Below are 19,147 nucleotides of genomic sequence, written 5' to 3' on the forward strand. Positions count from 1 at the left end.
CTAGTCTATAGTCTAGTCTAGTCTATAGTCTAGTCTATAGTCTAGTCTATAGTCTAGTCTATAGTCTAGTCTATAGTCTAGTCTATAGTCTAGTCTATAGTCTAGTCTATAGTCTAGTCTATAGTCTAGTCTATAGTCTAGTCTATAGTCTAGTCTATAGTCTAGTCTATAGTCTAGTCTATAGTCTAGTCTATAGTCTAGTCTATAGTCTAGTCTATAGTCTAGTCTATAGTCTAGTCTATAGTCTAGTCTATAGTCTAGTCTATAGTCTAGTCTATAGTCTAGTCTATAGTCTAGTCTATAGTCTAGTCTATAGTCTAGTCTATAGTCTAGTCTATAGTCTAGTCTATAGTCTAGTCTATAGTCTAGTCTATAGTCTAGTCTATAGTCTAGTCTATCTAGTCTATAGTCTAGTCTATAGTCTAGTCTATAGTCTAGTCTATAGTCTAGTCTATAGTCTAGTCTATAGTCTATCTAGTCTATAGTCTAGTCTATAGTCTAGTCTATAGTCTAGTCTATAGTCTAGTCTATAGTCTAGTCTATAGTCTAGTCTATAGTCTAGTCTATAGTCTAGTCTATAGTCTAGTCTATAGTCTAGTCTATAGTTTAGTCTATAGTCTAGTCTATAGTCTAGTCTATAGTCTAGTCTATAGTCTAGTCTATAGTCTAGTCTATAGTTTAGTCTATAGTCTAGTCTATAGTCTAGTCTATAGTCTAGTCTATAGTCTAGTCTATAGTCTAGTCTATAGTCTAGTCTATAGTCTAGTCTATAGTCTAGTCTATAGTCTAGTCTATAGTCTAGTCTATAGTCTAGTCTATAGTCTAGTCTATAGTCTAGTCTATAGTCTAGTCTATAGTCTAGTCTATAGTCTAGTCTATAGTCTAGTCTATAGTCTAGTCTATAGTCTAGTCTATAGTCTAGTCTATAGTCTAGTCTATAGTCTAGTCTATAGGTCTAGTCTTAGTCTAGTCTATAGTCTAGTCTATAGTCTAGTCTATAGTCTAGTCTATAGTCTAGTCTATAGTCTAGTCTATAGTCTAGTCTATAGTCTAGTCTATAGTCTAGTCTATAGTCTAGTCTATAGTCTAGTCTATAGTCTAGTCTATAGTCTAGTCTATAGTCTAGTCTCTAGCTAGTCTATAGTCTAGTCTATAGTCTCGTCTATAGTCTAGTCTATAGTCTGTCTATAGTCTAGTCTATAGTCTAGTCTATAGTCTAGTTCTATAGTCTAGTCTATAGTCTAGTCTATAGTCTATCTAGTACTTCTATAGTCTAGTCTATAGTCTAGTCTATAGTCAGTCTATAGTCTAGTCTAGTCTAGTCTATAGTTAGTCATAGTCTAGTCTATAGTTAGTCTATAGTCTAGTCTATAGTCTAGTCTATAGTCTAGTCTATAGTCTAGTCTATAGTCTAGTCTATAGTCTAGTCTATGTCTAGTCTATAGTCTAGTCTATAGTCTAGTCTATAGTCTAGTCTATAGTCTAGTCTATAGTCTAGTCTATAGTCTAGTCTATAGTCTAGTCTATAGTCTAGTCTATAGTCTAGTCTATAGTCTAGTCTATAGTCTAGTCTATAGTCTAGTCTATAGTCTAGTCTATAGTCTAGTCTAGTCTATAGTCTAGTCTATAGTCTAGTCTATAGTCTAGTCTATAGTCTAGTCTATAGTCTAGTCTATAGTCTAGTCTATAGTCTAGTCTATAGTCTAGTCTATAGTCTAGTCTATAGTCTAGTCTATAGTCTAGTCTATAGTCTAGTCTATAGTCTAGTCTATAGTCTAGTCTATAGTCTAGTCTATAGTCTAGTCTATAGTCTAGTCTATAGTCTAGTCTATAGTCTAGTCTATAGTCTAGTCTATAGTCTAGTCTATAGTCCTAGTCTATAGTCTAGGTCTATATCTGGTCTATAGTCTAGTCTATAGTCTAGTCTATAGTCTAGTCTATAGTCTAGTCTATAGTCTAGTCTATAGTCTAGTCTATAGTCTAGTCTATAGTCTAGTCTATAGTCTAGTCTATAGTCTAGTCTATAGTCTAGTCTATAGTCTAGTCTATAGTCTAGTCTATAGTCTAGTCTATAGTCTAGTCTATAGTCTAGTCTATAGTCTAGTCTATAGTCTAGTCTATAGTCTAGTCTATAGTCTAGTCTATAGTCTAGTCTATAGTCTAGTCTATAGTCTAGTCTATAGTCTAGTCTATAGTCTAGTCTATAGTCTAGTCTATAGTCTAGTCTATAGTCTAGTCTATAGTCTAGTCTATAGTCTAGTCTATAGTCTAGTCTATAGTCTAGTCTAGTCTAGTCTATAGTCTAGTCTATAGTCTAGTCTATAGTCTAGTCTATAGTCTAGTCTATAGTCTAGTCTATAGTCTAATCTATAGTATAGTCTATAGTCTAGTCTATAGTCTAGTCTAGTCTAGTCTATAGTCTAGTCTATAGTCTAGTCTATAGTCTAGTCTATAGTCTAGTCTATAGTCTAGTCTATAGTATAGTCTATAGTCTAGACTGTACTAAAATCGCAATTTTGAACTTAGATCTCAATTGTGTACTTTTTCAAATTCATGTACTAAAACCACTTTTTTATAAAGTGTAAAAAGAAACTTGCAAAATTTTTAACTTATTTAGCTACACATTTATCTAAAACCCTTTTCATTTCAAACTTTTATATGCAATTTGTCTTTGTAACGGTTTCGTTTGTTTGCAAAATTCTGGACACACTTTTTTTGCTTTTAAAATTTCGCAAAAATGAGACGAGAGAAAAAAAAACGAGTATTTAAATGCAACATTTTATAATTTTGAAAATAGTTTTTTTGTTGCTGTTTGTTTGGTTGGTTGTACTATTATTGCATTTTAGTTAATTGTCTAGTATTTCATAAAAAGTACCGTAATGTGCATTTGGAATTGCTGGACCATTAAAGGTCGCTTGTTTTAGTTTTTGTTGATATCAACCAAATAGGAAACAGCAACGAAATATTTCCATGTAACTCGCTGTTGTTGTCTGTACCTCCGACTGTCAGTCTGTTTTGCGATTTACACTGATAAATATTGTATTTGTTCACAGTTTTTTTTTAATGGTTTTTAAAACTGTAAAATTTTCGTATTCAAATACAACACAATAAAGAGTTAGAAATAATATGAAAAGTTTAAAATAAAAATAGAAAAACTTTACACGTTGTTGTAGTTGTTGGTTAAAGTTGGGTTGGCGCCATCTATCAACAAGTTGAGTTTAAGTTTAGGGCAGTAGACATATGAATCTGGTTAATTTTTTTTTTTTTTTAATAAAACCAAGTTGCACAATTTATAAAGAAACTGTTGATAATTGAAATGTATTTTTAAAAAACTATAATAAGAACATAAATCTAGTCTAGTGCATAAATATGTTTCAATTAAAATAGTTTTCAATTAAAGGATTTAGAAAAAGAACTTTATTAACATTATTTGTTGTGTTTTTCTAACCGCGATTTGACATTAAATGTCACTTTAATATTTGTTTGAGTAGAATTTATTTCTTTTAAAAATTCATAGCGCGTTTTTTTGTTTTATTTTCTATATTTAAATATGTAGAAATAGTTAATTTTCTTTTTATTGTTTTGTATTCAATTATAAGTTATTTTTTATATAACTCACACGTCACTTTTAAATAGTACAAAAATAGCAAAAAATAGTGAAAAAAGTATTAATATGATGTCATATGTTTGTAACTAAAGAAAAAAGTACGAGTACTACATAAATGGTCTTCTTATTCATACTTTTGGTTTTTAGCACACCCTTTTTGCCTGTTTACTTTTTTTATTTATTGTTAATATCATTGATTTCTAAAGGCCGGGGTGTTCAAACTGGCTTATGTTGAGGGCCCTGATAGAATAAGTTAAACAATCATAAGTAAATGTTTAAAAAATATTGAAAAGCACTTTAAAGGATTGAAATATTAAATTGTGTACTAAAGTTTAGTTTTATGCTAAAATTTAAATTTTGTTTTAAAATTATAGTTCTAGTTCAGTTTTAGTTCAGTTCTAGTTCAGTTTTAGTTCAGTTCTAGTTCAGTTCTATTTCAGTTATAGTTCACTTCTAGTTCAGTTCTAGTTCAGTTCTAGTTCAGTTCAGTTCTAGTTCAGTTCTAGTTCAGTTCAGTTCAGTTCAGTTCAGTTCTAGTTCAGTTCAGTTCTAGTTCAGTTCAGTTCAGTTCAGTTCAGTTCTAGTTCAGTTCTAGTTCAGTTCTAGTTCAGTTCTAGTTCAGTTCTAGTTCAGTTCTAGTTCAGTTCTAGTTCAGTTCTAGTTCAGTTCTAGTTCAGTTCTAGTTCAGTTCTAGTTCAGTTCTAGTTCAGTTCTAGTTCAGTTCTAGTTCAGTTCTAGTTCAGTTCTAGTTCAGTTCTAGTTCAGTTCTAGTTCAGTTCTAGTTCAGTTCTAGTTCAGTTCTAGTTCAGTTCTAGTTCAGTTCTAGTTCAGTCTAGTTCTAGTTCAGTTCTAGTTCAGTTCTAGTTCAGTTCTAGTTCAGTTCTAGTTCAGTTCTAGTTCAGTTCTAGTTCAGTTCTAGTTCAGTTCTAGTTCAGTTCTAGTTCAGTTCTAGTTCAGTTCTAGTTCAGTTCTAGTTCAGTTCTAGTTCAGTTCTAGTTCAGTTCTAGTTCTGTTCTAGTTCAGTTCTAGTTCAGTTCTAGTTCAGTTCTAGTTCAGTTCTAGTTCAGTTCTAGTTCAGTTCTAGTTCAGTTCTAGTTCAGTTCTAGTTCAGTTCTAGTTCAGTTCTAGTTCAGTTCTAGTTCAGTTCTAGTTCAGTTCTAGTTCAGTTCTAGTTCAGTTCTAGTTCAGTTCTAGTTCAGTTCTAGTTCAGTTCTAGTTCAGTTCTAGTTCAGTTCTAGTTCAGTTCTAGTTCAGTTCTAGTTCAGTTCTAGTTCAGTTCTAGTTCAGTTCTAGTTCAGTTCTAGTTCAGTTCTAGTTCAGTTCTAGTTCAGTTCTAGTTCAGTTCTAGTTCAGTTCTAGTTCAGTTCTAGTTCAGTTCTAGTTCAGTTCTAGTTCAGTTCTAGTTCAGTTCTAGTTCAGTTCTAGTTCAGTTCTAGTTCAGTTCTAGTTCAGTTCTAGTTCAGTTCTAGTTCAGTTCTAGTTCAGTTCTAGTTCAGTTCTAGTTCAGTTCTAGTTCAGTTCTAGTTCAGTTCTAGTTCAGTTCTTTCAGTTCAGTTCTAGTTCAGTTCTAGTTCAGTTCTAGTTCAGTTCTAGTTCAGTTCTAGTTCAGTTCTAGTTCAGTTCTAGTTCAGTTCTAGTTCAGTTCTAGTTCAGTTCTAGTTCAGTTCTAGTTCAGTTCTAGTTCAGTTTCTAGTTCAGTTCTAGTTCAGTTCTAGTTCAGTTCTAGTTCAGTTCTAGTTCAGTTCTAGTTCAGTTCTAGTTCAGTTCTAGTTCAGTTCTAGTTCAGTTCTAGTTCAGTTCTAGTTCAGTTCTAGTTCAGTTCTAGTTCAGTTCTAGTTCAGTCTAGTTTCAGTTCTAGTTCAGTTCTTTAGTTCAGTTCTATGTTCATCTAGTTCAGTTCTAAGTTCAGTTCTAGTTCATTCTAGTTCAGTTCTAGTTTCAGTTCTAGTCAGTCTAGTTAAGTGCTAGTTCAGTTCTAGTTCAGTTTAGTCAGTTCTAGTTCAGTTCTAGTTCAGTTTCTAGTTCAGTTATAATCAGTTCAGTTCAGTTCTAGTTCAGTTTATGCTATAAGTTAATTGTAGCTACTAATTTAGTACTAAACTACACTTGACGCTAATAAAAATTTAATGTTGAGCTAAATTACCAGTAATTCTTGTAAAAATTGAATTGATTTCATATTTTTATTAAATTTTTATTTATTGTTGTTTACAGTCCGATATCTTGGTCTAGCTGTACTTTTTTCCTAACAATTTTATAGACCACAATCTTCTTTCTTTTCATTCATATGACCAAAAATAAATTGTTTTTTTTACACAGCGAACCAATTCCAACTTCCAAACAAAAAACAATTAAATTAAAAATAAAATATAATTTCATTCAAAACGATTTAATTGATTAATTGCCATGAATTTAAATGAAGCATGAAAATAATTAATTAAAATTGTTCAAGTTATGTTAATTACAATTTAAAATTACAAATTCACCACTGTTATCTTGAAACAAACTGTTAACATAAAGTTAAAACGTAATTCATTCAAGCATACATTTTATGTTATACTAATTCATTCAAACGTGGTCAAAACTTTTAAGCCCAAATTGACACTCAATACAATTTATAGTTTTTTATATTTATAAACTCAATTGAATTAAATAAATATATTTAGTATACTTTTAGGCCTTTTAGAAAAACACTAATAAATTTTTGCACACTTTTTTAATAATTTCCATTCTTTTGTTTTGTGACTTTGCAGAAGAATGGATAACAAAACGAAAAACCGAATTAACAACAACACGTCAAATCGAAACTCATGTCAAACGTCAAGTGGTTTTCGAAGATGGCAAAGTAATTGAAGACAGTGGACCCATAGTATCAACAAATACCACAGAGGATACGGATAAACAAGAAACTGAAACAACAGAGGTAGGTGCATGTGTGTGTGTATGTAAGTGAGTGCATTAGAGTGTAGACAAAATTGAGCAACTTTTTAATGTACAATTTACCAACACAAAACAACAAACTATACGATTTGCATAATCAATACAATTTGATGTGTTTTTTTCTTTCTATTTTGCTGTCTAAACTTGTGGCAGAAACGAGATTTAGGTTTACCAGTTGCCTTAAATCCAAACGATATCAACAAACACAAAGGTGCTTTGCAATATGGCAAAGATACGGCAGCGGGAGCAGCCGAAGACGGAGGTGGCGGTGAATTGGCAGAATTGGAAAATGCTGGGGGCACATTAGTCAAGAGCATTGTACCTAGACCGGCTGATGGTCTAGTGAGAGAGATCAATGAGAAACGGGTAGTGACGCATGAAGAAATAAAAGATTATATTGAAACGGAAGATGTCAAACATATGGGCGATTTTTCCGATGAGGTAAGAAGTTCTTGTTCAATTAAGCAGCAACAGCAGTTGCAAATGTTATATATAGAGAGGTTTTGTGTTGTGGCTGTGCAACATTACAAAATAGAAATGAAATAATAAATGATATGAAAAAAAAACTCAAAAACAAGTTAGTAAACAAATTACAATAATAAAATGAAAATCTTGTTGAAAAATGAAAAGAAAAAGAAGGAAAACAAGAGAAGAAACTTACGCATTGCTAACATCTTCTTAAATCATCTTAATAATGTGCTAAACCAGTAAACAGTGGGTTTAAAAAAGATTTTTTTTTTTATTTTTATTAAAAAACTTTATTTCAACAATTTTTCATTATTCATGATTGCAAAAAGATATCTTAACAAATAAACGTTTGGAAAATTAAGACTCTTTGAAAATAGCTTTTTCTTAGCCTTTTTTCTTTTAAAAATACTTTTGAAATGTTTGTGAAAAGCTTTATCTCCAGAAAACACTTTTGACAAGAAACCCTTTTTACAAAAGTAAATATATCATAAAAAGCTTTACGTCTTCTTAAAAGCTTTCCTTATAAGCTCTTTATTTTTTAGATAAACGTAAATAAAGACGATTTTCTGCGAAAAATAAGGAAAGCTTTTTCTAAAATGTTCTTTAAAAATACGTATGTTTATTAGAAGCATTTGACAAAAAATCTTCTTTAAATGAAGAACTTAAAAAGCTTTTCACATAAATACTATTTTACAGAAAAGTATTCGAAATAACGAAAGAATACGCTTTTAAAAGAAATGAACATACAAATTTGTTTAAAAGTACTGTTTTGTTAAAAAACTGAACGGCAAAAAGTTTTGCATAAAAACTTTTATAAAAGCTTAACATAAAAGATTTTTTATTAAAAACACTTAATTCCTAAAAGCTTTTTAAAGGCGCATTTTCATACAAAAAGCGTTGATAAAAAGCTTCTTTCAAGATACCATTTAATAAAAAGCTTTTCACATAAAACCTTTTTTACAAAAAAGTATTTGGGATTTCGTAATAATGAAAAACTTTATGTTTTTGACATCAAATTAAACTTTATATTAAGCTCTTTAGAGATGCATTGGCTTACAAAAAGCTTCTTTAAAAGATTTAATAAAAAGCTTTTCATATAAAAACTTTTTTTACAAACTGGACTTCGAAAGAATTAAAATTCTAATGCTTTTTAAATTCAAATGTAACTTTATATAAAAGCTTATTGTTTTTTAAAAACACCTGACGCCAGGAAGCTTCTTAACATGGATTTACATACAAGAAGCTTTAACAAAAAAATATGCTTTAAAAGTGAATTTTCTTACAAAAAACTTCTTAAAAGGAAACTTTTATTAAAAAGCTTTTCATATACAAACTTTGTTTACAAAAAAAGGATTTTGAACTTCGAATGCTTTAAACATCAAACGCAAATTTATTTAAAAGCTTCTTTAAAAGTATTGGCGCCAAAAAGTTTTTTAAACATACATTTGCAAACACAAAGCTTTAACAAAAAAATGGTACTTGAAAAAGCTTTTAAAAAAGCTTATTTAAAAAAGACATTTTGTAAAAAGCTTTTCATATAAAAACTCTTTCAACCATAAAAATATAATGCTTTTGACATCAAATAAAACTTTACATAAAAGCTTTTTCAAAGTATTGCTTGATGCCGAAAAGAAGCTTTTACTGACTTAGATTTAACACATCAATCTTTAAATTTGAACTGACTAAGTTAAAACTAAAATTGAGTGGGACTATACAAAAGCTCCCACTGTGCCATAGTATACTTTTAATAGAAACTCTTTAAAAGTAACATTTTTTTTCTTTTTCTGTGTGTTTTTTGAGAGTAGTTTATACAAAACTCTAAACAAGAAATAACAGAAAAAGAAGAAAACAACAGCAACTTTAAAATAGCTACAGAATTATTAAAGTATCTTTTATGTGGACAGCAACATAACTTTGTTAGTTTTACGCTCAGTCTGTGATTGGAGTACAAACCGTAAAGACGTCAAGGTTTTGCCAAGAAAGACGTTACGTTACGGGGAACGCGTTTTTAAAAAATTGTTTTCAAATAAATAATAAAAACAACAGAGTAATAAAAACAAAAAGAGAAAAAAAATCATAATAAATAATAGGAAAAGAAATAGAAACAATTAGTGTTTGTTTTAATTATAACAATAAAATAACAAATTAAAGAAAAAATCCAACAACAACAACTACAAATAATAAAAAGTTATTATAAAATATTTAAAGAAAAGAAATACATAATTTCATGTTTTTCCAGAATAAAAGAAAAATCGTGCCTTAAATAAATTAAGAAAAAAAAAACAAAAGCCTAGATAAGAAAATATAATAAATTATAAGAAAAAATAAATCGACATAAAAATTATATAAAGAAAAAGGTTAAATCAAACGGTTTGTAAATTATTTCTTATACTCGTACAATAAGTTTGACCTTTTGAAAGAAAGAAGATATTAATGTTTAGGTTGGAGTGGTGTTGTTGATAATGATGATGTTGAGTGGATGTTAAAAAGAAAACAACAACAACAACTATAACTGAAATTTAAGAAAAAAAAAACAATATAAAAAGTAATGAAGTGAAGTGCTGTGTTATGTTGTTGTATGTATATAAGCAGGGAATGTTTGAAGTTGTATGTTCGTTAACTTAAAATAAAGTTCATTTTTAAACTGACACAAACAAAAGACTTAAGAAGCAAACTTAGCTAGAAATGCCAGCATTTTTTATACTAGAGTGTTTGCTGGTTTGTGCATGTTTTGTGCCTGATACTTAAAACAAAAGACTTTAGTAACAAACCTTAAACCCAGACATGTAATCTTTATTCGTTAACATTGTTGTTGTTGCTGCTTCTAAACTACTGCTGTCTAATGTTGTTATTGTTATTATTATTAAATCTACTCTTTGTTAAAGTTACCACCTACTTGCCTTTGAAAACTAAAATAAAACATGATGGCTTTAAAGCCCCTCCAAAATTAAAGAAAAAAATCTAACCGAAAAAATCTGATTATAAAAGTTTAATCTCCTTCATACATTTAAATACCATGTTGTGGTTGTTTTATTAACAACAAAAATTTTAACACTATTTAAACACTTTTTATAATAAAAAAATCGATTTTAAAGGCCATTGGTATACATTTTTTAACAATAATTTTAAAAATGTATAGAAAAAAAAACAAATTCATTTTAAATCGAATAAATTTTTAATGTATAACATTGTTTAACATTGACAGCATTGTTGCCAAATAGCTTATAAATAATAACTGCAAATTTTTTTTTTTTTAAATAGCAACAAAATTTTTTGTTGAACATTAATTTCGCTTTTTATTTCTTAAATATTTTTAAACAAAATATTCACTTAATATCTGTCTATTTTCCTTGTTTAGACAAACATTTAAAATATCATTTTTTACCCAAAAAATCTATAAAACAAACTCGTTTTTCTTCGGTTTAATGTTATTAAGTGCTTGCACTTTAATAAACTTTAAATATCAATCGCAAATGTTTAGTAATGAAGACTAACTTGTTTTTTTTTTACTGACGTTTTATTCTAAATTTCCAAACTGATTAATACCCCTTTTTGAATCTACATATAAAACTTTATCTAAGCTCTTTTCTATAAAAAGCTTTTAACGAGACCTTTAAAGAAAAGTTTTAAGTTTTCTCTTTCTGTGGTAAGGAACGCTTTCAATTTATTCGAAGATTTGTTTTGAACAATGATTTCGTCGAGTATAAAAGCTTAAAGTTGAAAGCTTTACTATATTTGTATTTGTTTTTTATATCAAAATATATTTTTGATAGAATTTTTAGTTCTATAGAGAAGTTTTTTGACCGAATCTCTAATGTATAGTTCAGAAGTTTCCAGTTTTATTTTCAAACGAAACGTTTTCGACAAGTATTTTATGTAAAAGTTTAAATAAGCTTTACAATTACAAAAGTTCTATAGAAAAGTATTTAACGAGTTCTTAATACAAATATGTAGAAAGATTTTTAAGTTATTTAATGATTTATAAAGAGTGAATTTTATAAAAAAGCTTTAAAAGAGCTTTTCTTAAATTTGTTTCAATAGAACATTTGTTTTATGGAAAAGTTCTTAACGAAATCTCTAATAAAAATTTACAAAAATTTTAAGATTTCTCCTTCAATAAAACGTAAACGTTTTCGACGAGTGGTTTATATAAAAGCTTTCCTATTAGACATGTTACATCTACAGAAAAGTTCTCAAAAGTTTAATTTATTAGGATTATAAAGATAAAATTATTCGATGATTAATCCATATAAAAGCTTTTCTTAAAAATTTTCAATATGTTCTATAGAAAAGCTTCTTTTCAATAGTAACGTCTTCAAACTATATGACGCTTTAATCAGAGAAACGTTTACGACAAGTATTTTATTTAAAAGCTTTGAACAAGTTTTCCAGAATATAGAAATTTTAAGAATTCTTTTTCAATAGAAATCTTTTCAATTTATAGAAGCTTTTAATAAGGAGATTTATTTTCGAAGAGTATTCTATATAACAGCTTCAAAAGAGCTTTTTAATTATTTAACGTTCTCAAAATTATTCATGGTTTCAATGAGGGAAGCATTTATGGCGGGTATTCTATGTAAAAAGTTTAAACGAGCTTTCCTTTTCTTTTCTAAAAAACATTTTTGACAAGTTTTTAATAAGTTTATCTGCCAATTCCTAAGCCTTTGATAAAACTTTTCAATATAGAGTTTTCGACAAGTTTCTATTAGAATTTGATTCAAAGTAAGAAACATGATTTTATCTATCACTTTTTAAGCTTTTGATCAACTTTTCAAGTTTCTATTAGACCCTTTAACTTCAAAAATGTTTTAAGAAGAAGTTTAATAGAAATCTTGTTAAGGAGCTTTAGCTTTTGACGAGTATTTTGTATAAAAGTATTTAACAAGCTTTCTATAAAATAATTTTAGACTACGTTTTCCAAATAACTCTTGAACGTTTTAAGAGATTTTCTTAATTTATTGACAACAAAGCTTTTTATGTAATTTTGACAAACAAAACTTATCAATGAGTTCTCTATAAAAACTTATTCAATAAAACTAATTAAAAAGTATTGGAAACTTTTTCGAGGTTTCAAAAAAAGTTTAGGTTCGTTTCTCAGCTAATTTTCAAAATGACTTCGGTTAAAACTATTATGTGCAAAAAATTTTAATAAATTTGGCTTTGCAAAATATTTGCAAACTACAATTATAGTTAAACTTAAGATTGCTAAATATGAATATCACAAATTAAACGTCAACATATGTCAATGTTAAATTAACACCCATCCAAAACCAAAAAACAAAAAAATTAAATTGGGGCATACGTGCTATGAAATTTAAAACAATAAACATGCGAAAAAATTCCCATGAAAATAGTTTTGAGATTCAATTAACTTAAAAAATCGTAAAAAATATAAGAAAGATTACGCAGAAAAGATATATTCGTTGTGACAATCCACTAGATTGTTAATGAAGTTTAAAAGAAATAACCTTTTTGCAATGTTTACAAAGACAACTACTATCCCCAGTACTTTATATTTTACTTCAGCTTGGCTACTCTAGAATAATACTGCAAAATATTTACATGTTTATAGATATAAAATGTATCTACTTACATACATACCTACGTATTCATTATTATAATCTACTTGTATGTATCTGTATGCCAATGTACTTCAAAGTTAAGACATAATTGATCGATTCAAATTCATAGCAAATCACTCTTAATAAAATTGTACCAAGAAATTGCTTGTTGTAGTGTTAATAATAAAAGTGCGTTGTCGTTGTTGTAATCATCGACATCTACCTCGACAACAGAAACCAACAGCAACAACGTCATCATCACCATCGCCATCGTCATTATAATCGTGTTCTACCTACCGGTCCTTAGTGTGATTATGATAAAGAAAGAAAAACCAACCAACAAAATTTCTAAATCATTTATTCTATTCCATGGATACTACCACAACCAGTAGTAATAATAGTACGTACTTAAAAGTACTCTGTCAGTATACCTATACGGTATTTAAAGTTGGTGGCTGACTGTGGTGGCTTGTGAATGTCATTAAAAAATTCAATAAAAAAGTAACAAAAACGAAACTTATACTAGTGTTATTGAGTAGATTTGAGTTTGGTTTGGAGTAGAGTGGATTGGAGTGTAGTTACTATTCGAAAGAAACCTGTTTAAGGGGTTTGGATACAAAAAATCATATATATAATAAAAAATAAAATATTTTATATAAATTGAAGAAATTGAAAATAAAAGGCTAACTGCATTTAGTTTTTTGTTGTTACTGCTGTTAGTAACGCTATTGGTATTCAAAAGCCTACTATTAACTGAGAAACAGCTGTAATTAAAAGAATGTATTCTTTAGAACTACAGCTGAACTAGAACTGAACTAGAAATGAACTAGAACTGAACTAAAACTGAACTAGAAATGAACTAGAACTGAACTAGAACTGAACTAGAACTGAACTAGAACTGAACTAGAACTGAACTAGAACTGAACTAGAACTGAATTCTAGAACTGAACTAGAACTGAACTAGAACTGAACTAGAACTGAACTAGAACTGAACTAGAACTGAACTAGAACTGAACTAGAACTGAACTAGAACTGAACTAGAAATGAACTAGAACTGAACTAGAACTGAACTAGAACTGACTAGAACTGAACCTAGAACTGAACTAGAACTGACCTAGAACTGAACTAGAACTGAACTAGAACTGAACTAGGAACTGAACTAGACTGAACTAGAACTTGAACTAGAACTGAACTAGAACTGAACTAGAACTGAACTAGAACTAAACTAGAACTGAACTAGAACTGAACTAGAACTGAAACTAGAACTGAACTAGAATCTGAACTAGACTGAAACTAGAACTGAACTAGAACTGAACTAGAACTGGAACTAGAACTTGAAGCTAGAACCTGACTAGAAACTGAAACTAGAAACTGAACTTAGACTGAACTAGAACTGAACTAGAACTGAACTAGAACTGAACTAGAACTGAACACTAGAACTGAACTAGAACTGAATTACTAGAACTGAACTAGAACTGAACTAGAACTGAACTAGAACTGAACTAGAACTGAACTAGAACTGAACTAGAACTGAACTAGAACTGAACTAGAACTGAACTAGAACTGAACTAGAACTGAACTAGAACTGAACTGAACTAGAACTAGAACTGACTAGAACTGAACTAGAACTGAACTAGAACTGAACTAGAACTGAACTAGAACTGAACTAGAACTGAACTAGAACTGACTAGACTGAACTAGAACTGAACTAGAACTGAACTAGAACTGAACTAGAACTGAACTAGAACTGAACTAGGAACTGAGACTAGAACTGAACTAGAAACTGAACTAGAACTGAACTAGAAATTGAACTAAGAACTGAACTAGAACGAACTAGAACTGAACGAACTGAACTAGAACTGAACTAGAACTGAACTAGAACTGAACTAGAACTGAACTAGAACTGAACTAGAACTGAACTAGAACTGAACTAGAACTGAACTAGAACTGAATAGAACTGAACTAGAACTGAACTAGAACTGAACTAGACTGACTAGACGAACTGAACTGAACTAGAACTGAACTAGAACTGAACTAGAACTGAACTAGAACTGAACTAGAACTGAACTAGAACTGAACTAGAACTGAACTAGAACTGAACTAGAACTGAACTAGAACTGAACTGGAACTGAACTGAACTGGAACTGAACTAGAATGCATTTCTTATAATCTCTGATCAACCGCCCAAAACGCAAACACACGCAAAGCTTTTTATAAGTCCAACTAAAAAACAAGTAAAAGTCCGGCCAGTCGATTATCGACATCAAAAAATACTCATTCTTTTGTGGCTACAAGAAACTAGAGAAACATTTTTTATTATTTCTTTAGTTGGGCAACAGATATGAAAATAAGAAGAAAAAGTAATAGTAGCGCAAAAAGAGTGCAAAACAAATAAAAATGCAAGCAAAACGAATTTAGTTAAGGCAGCACTATGGGGCTATAGGTGGAAAAGAAAGGGGTTTTAATAACAACAAGGGGTTTGAATAACCTAATTGAGATTGAAAACTTTGTTTTTTGATAAAATTGATAAAAATTATGTGGAGGTAGAAAAAAGGGACTTCTCGGGGCATTTAAAATAAAAAAATTTCCTCTAAATTAAAACATATTTATTATTTTTAATTCAAATGTCCCACTGTGTTTTGTCTGAAGTTGTGCCTTGCATGCAAAATGCATATTTACAAGATTCATTTAACTCCAACTTAAATTCAAAATAAAAAGTCAAACAAACAAACGTCTGTCCAACTGTCTACCTATAAATAAGAGTACAAATACCCTCAGCTATACAGACAAGTACTATATACCAAAAAAGATCTATTGAAGCAACCAACAGCAGCAGCAGCAGAGCCTTAAACACTACAACAAAAATCCGATGACGGTTATAAGACAGACAAAAAGGCTAAAACTTAAGACAAACAGACATTTTTATATTGAACACGTTCCAAGGCAAACAAGTATTGGGAAAAAATGAAAAAAACGTTCATTAACCCGAAAATAAATATGTAAAAAATATTAAAATTTTGTTTAAAGAGTTTTTCTTAAAAACAGAAAAAGGATTAATAATCAAAATATTGCTAATAATAAATTTAATATTTTTATATTTACCGATATAAACAATTGACAACAATTTTAATTGTGGTATAACAAAAATACTTTAATTATGCATGGGTGTTTATTTAAATTTCAAAAATTTTTTGTTTTCTCTAATGATTTGTGTCTTTATGGTAAAACAACCTAATTAAACACATTATAAACAAAATTATATAATAATAACAATAATAGTAGTTAAAAATTATAAAATAGTAATGTCTCTGATTTATTTTTAAATATCATTAGTGAAGGCACGTTAACTGTCAATTTATTGTTGCTATTTTTTATGTTTTTCTCATTTTTGTTTGCCTTCATAAGTAACTGCTGCTGTAACTGGTGATTTTATTTTTACTTTTATGGCATTTTTTTTCAAATTTACCTTTTTGTTATAATTAGAGACCAACAAGTGGATACCACGTAATCTTTTCTTTTTATGGTTAAATGTAATTTTTACTTTCTTCACCATCGATATTTAATACCGAAAGTCATTAGTCATTTAAGATACTACACGAAAAATAAATGTAAAAAACAATATTCGTGTAAAATATTTATTTATCTATGCGCCTCATTTAAAAATTAAACAAGATTTCAGCTTTATGTTATTAAAAAATATACTTAAATTGGAAAAAAAACTAGTTTGTGTATGCAAAATAATTAGTAAATGCCGGTTAAGTGATTTTTTAACAAAAATTAAATGCTATATAATATTTCCAATCTGGCTTTTCAATATTAACTAAGCATGGAGAAAATGTGTAATAAAATTAATATATGTATATTAATAAGTATATATTAATATATATTTATAACGAAAAGGACAAGTTTAAATATGATGAAGCCAGAAAAAATTTCTCTTACAAATTTTCTCAACATCGACTGGACTATAGAATACATAAACTATTGATTAGACTATAGAATATTAATTAGACTATAGACTATACTACAGACTATACTATAGACTATACTATAGACTATACTATAGACTATACTATAGACTATACTATAGACTATACTATGGACTATACTATAGACTAGACTATAGACTAGACTATAGACTAGACTGTAGACTATACTATAGACTAGACTATAGACTAGACTAGACTAGACTATAGACTATAGACTATAGACTATAGACTATAGACTATAGACTATAGACTATAGACTAGACTAGACTAGACTAGACTAGACTAGACTAGACTAGACTAGACCAGACCAGACCAGACTAGACTAGACTAGACTAGACTAGACTAGACTAGACTAGACTAGACTAGACTAGACTAGACTAGACTAGACTAGACTAGACTAGACTAGACTAGACTAGACTAGACAAGACTAGACTAGACTAGACTAGACTAGACTAGACTAGACTAGACAAGACAAGACAAGACTATAGACTATATACTAAACTTTAGACTAGACAATAGACTAGACAATAGACTAGACTATAGACTAGACTATAGACTAGACTATAGACTAGACTATAGACTAGACTATAGACTAGACTATAGACTAGACTATAGACTAGCCTATAGACTAGAGACTAGACTAGACTATAGACTAGACTATAGACTAGAGTATAGACTAGACTATAGACTAGACTAAAGACTAGACTATAGACTAGACTATATACTAGACTAAAGACTAGACTATAGACTAGACTATAGACTAGACTATAGACTAGACTATAGACTAGACTATAGACTAGACTATAGACTAGACTATAGACTAGACTATAGACTAGACTATAGACTAGACTATAGACTAGACTATAGACTAGACTATAGACTAGACTATAGACTAGACTATAGACTAGACTATAGACTAGAATAGACTAGACTATAGACTAGACTATAGACTAGACTATAGACTAGACTATAGACTAGACTATAGACTAGACTATAGACTAGACTATAGACTAGACTATAGACTAGACTATAGACTAGACTATAGACTAGACTATAGACTAGACTATAGACTAGACTATAGACTAGACTATAGACTAGACTATAGACTAGACTATAGACTAGACTATAGACTAGACTATAGACTAGACTATAGACTAGACTATAGACTAGACTATAGACGAGACTATAGACTAGACTATAGACTAGACTATAGACTAGACTATAGACTAGACTATAGACTAGACTATAGACTAGACTATAGACTAGACTATAGACTAGACTATAGACTAGACTATAGACTAGACTATAGACTAGACTATAGACTAGACTATAGACTAGACTATAGACTAACTATAGACTAGACTATAGACTAGACTATAGACTAGACTATAGACTAGACTATAGACTAGACTATAGACTAGACTATAGACTAGACTATAGACTAGACTATAGACTAGACTATAGACTAGACTATAGACTAGACTATAGACTAGACTATAGACTAGACTATAGACTAGACTATAGACTAGACTATAGACTAGACTATAGACTAGACTATAGACTAAGACTATAGACTAGACTATAGACTAGACTATAGACTAGACTATACTATAGACTAGACTATAGACTAGACTATAGACTAGACTATAGACTAGGCTATAGACTAGACTATAGACTAGACTATAGACTAGACTAGACTATAGACTAGACTATAGACTAGACTATAGACTAGACTATAGACTAGACTATCGACTAGACTATAGACTAGACTATAGACTAGACTATAGACTAGACTATAGACTAGACTATAGACTAGACTATAGACTAGACTATAGACTAGACTATAGACTAGACTAAAGACTAGACTATAGACTAGACTATAGACTATTAGGACTATTACTAGACTATTAACTAAGCATGGAGAAAATGTGTAATAAAATTAATATATGTATATTAATAAGTATATATTAATATATATTTATAACGAAAAGGACAAGTTTAAATATGATGAAGCCAGAAAAAATTTCTCTTACAAATTTTCTCAACATCGACTGGACTATAGAATACATAAACTATTGATTAGACTATAGAATATTAATTAGACTATAGACTATACTACAGACTATACTATAGACTATACTATAGACTATACTATAGACTATACTATAGACTATACTATAGACTATACTATAGACTATACTATGGACTATACTATAGACTAGACTATAGACTAGACTATAGACTAGACTGTAGACTATACTATAGACTAGACTATAGACTAGACTAGACTAGACTATAGACTATAGACTATAGACTATAGACTAGACTAGACTAGACTAGACTAGACTAGACTAGACTAGACCAGACCAGACCAGACTAGACTAGACTAGACTAGACTAGACTAGACTAGACTAGACTAGACTAGACTAGACTAGACTAGACTAGACTAGACTAGACTAGACTAGACTAGACTAGACTAGACTAGACTAGACTAGACTAGACTAGACTAGACTAGACTAGACTAGACTAGACTAGACTAGACTAGACTAGACAAGACAAGACAAGACTATAGACTATATACTAAA

General features: G+C 29.6%; 1 protein-coding gene across 1 annotated transcript in view; it reads left to right on the forward strand.

Annotated features, from left to right (window-relative positions):
- Window positions 1-19,147, forward strand: part of LOC119610910 — a 46,353-nt gene that overhangs the window by 17,543 nt on the left and 9,663 nt on the right. Inside the window, 2 exon segments of the mRNA XM_037966325.1 lie at window positions 6,358-6,527; window positions 6,698-6,985. Of these exon segments, the coding sequence (XP_037822253.1) occupies window positions 6,358-6,527; window positions 6,698-6,985 (458 nt within the window).

The sequence above is a fragment of the Lucilia sericata genome, unplaced genomic scaffold (assembly GCF_015586225.1).
Source record: "Lucilia sericata isolate MDLA Ls3-8-SP2 unplaced genomic scaffold, ASM1558622v1 Contig001309F_arrow, whole genome shotgun sequence".
NCBI lineage: Eukaryota > Metazoa > Arthropoda > Insecta > Diptera > Calliphoridae > Lucilia > Lucilia sericata.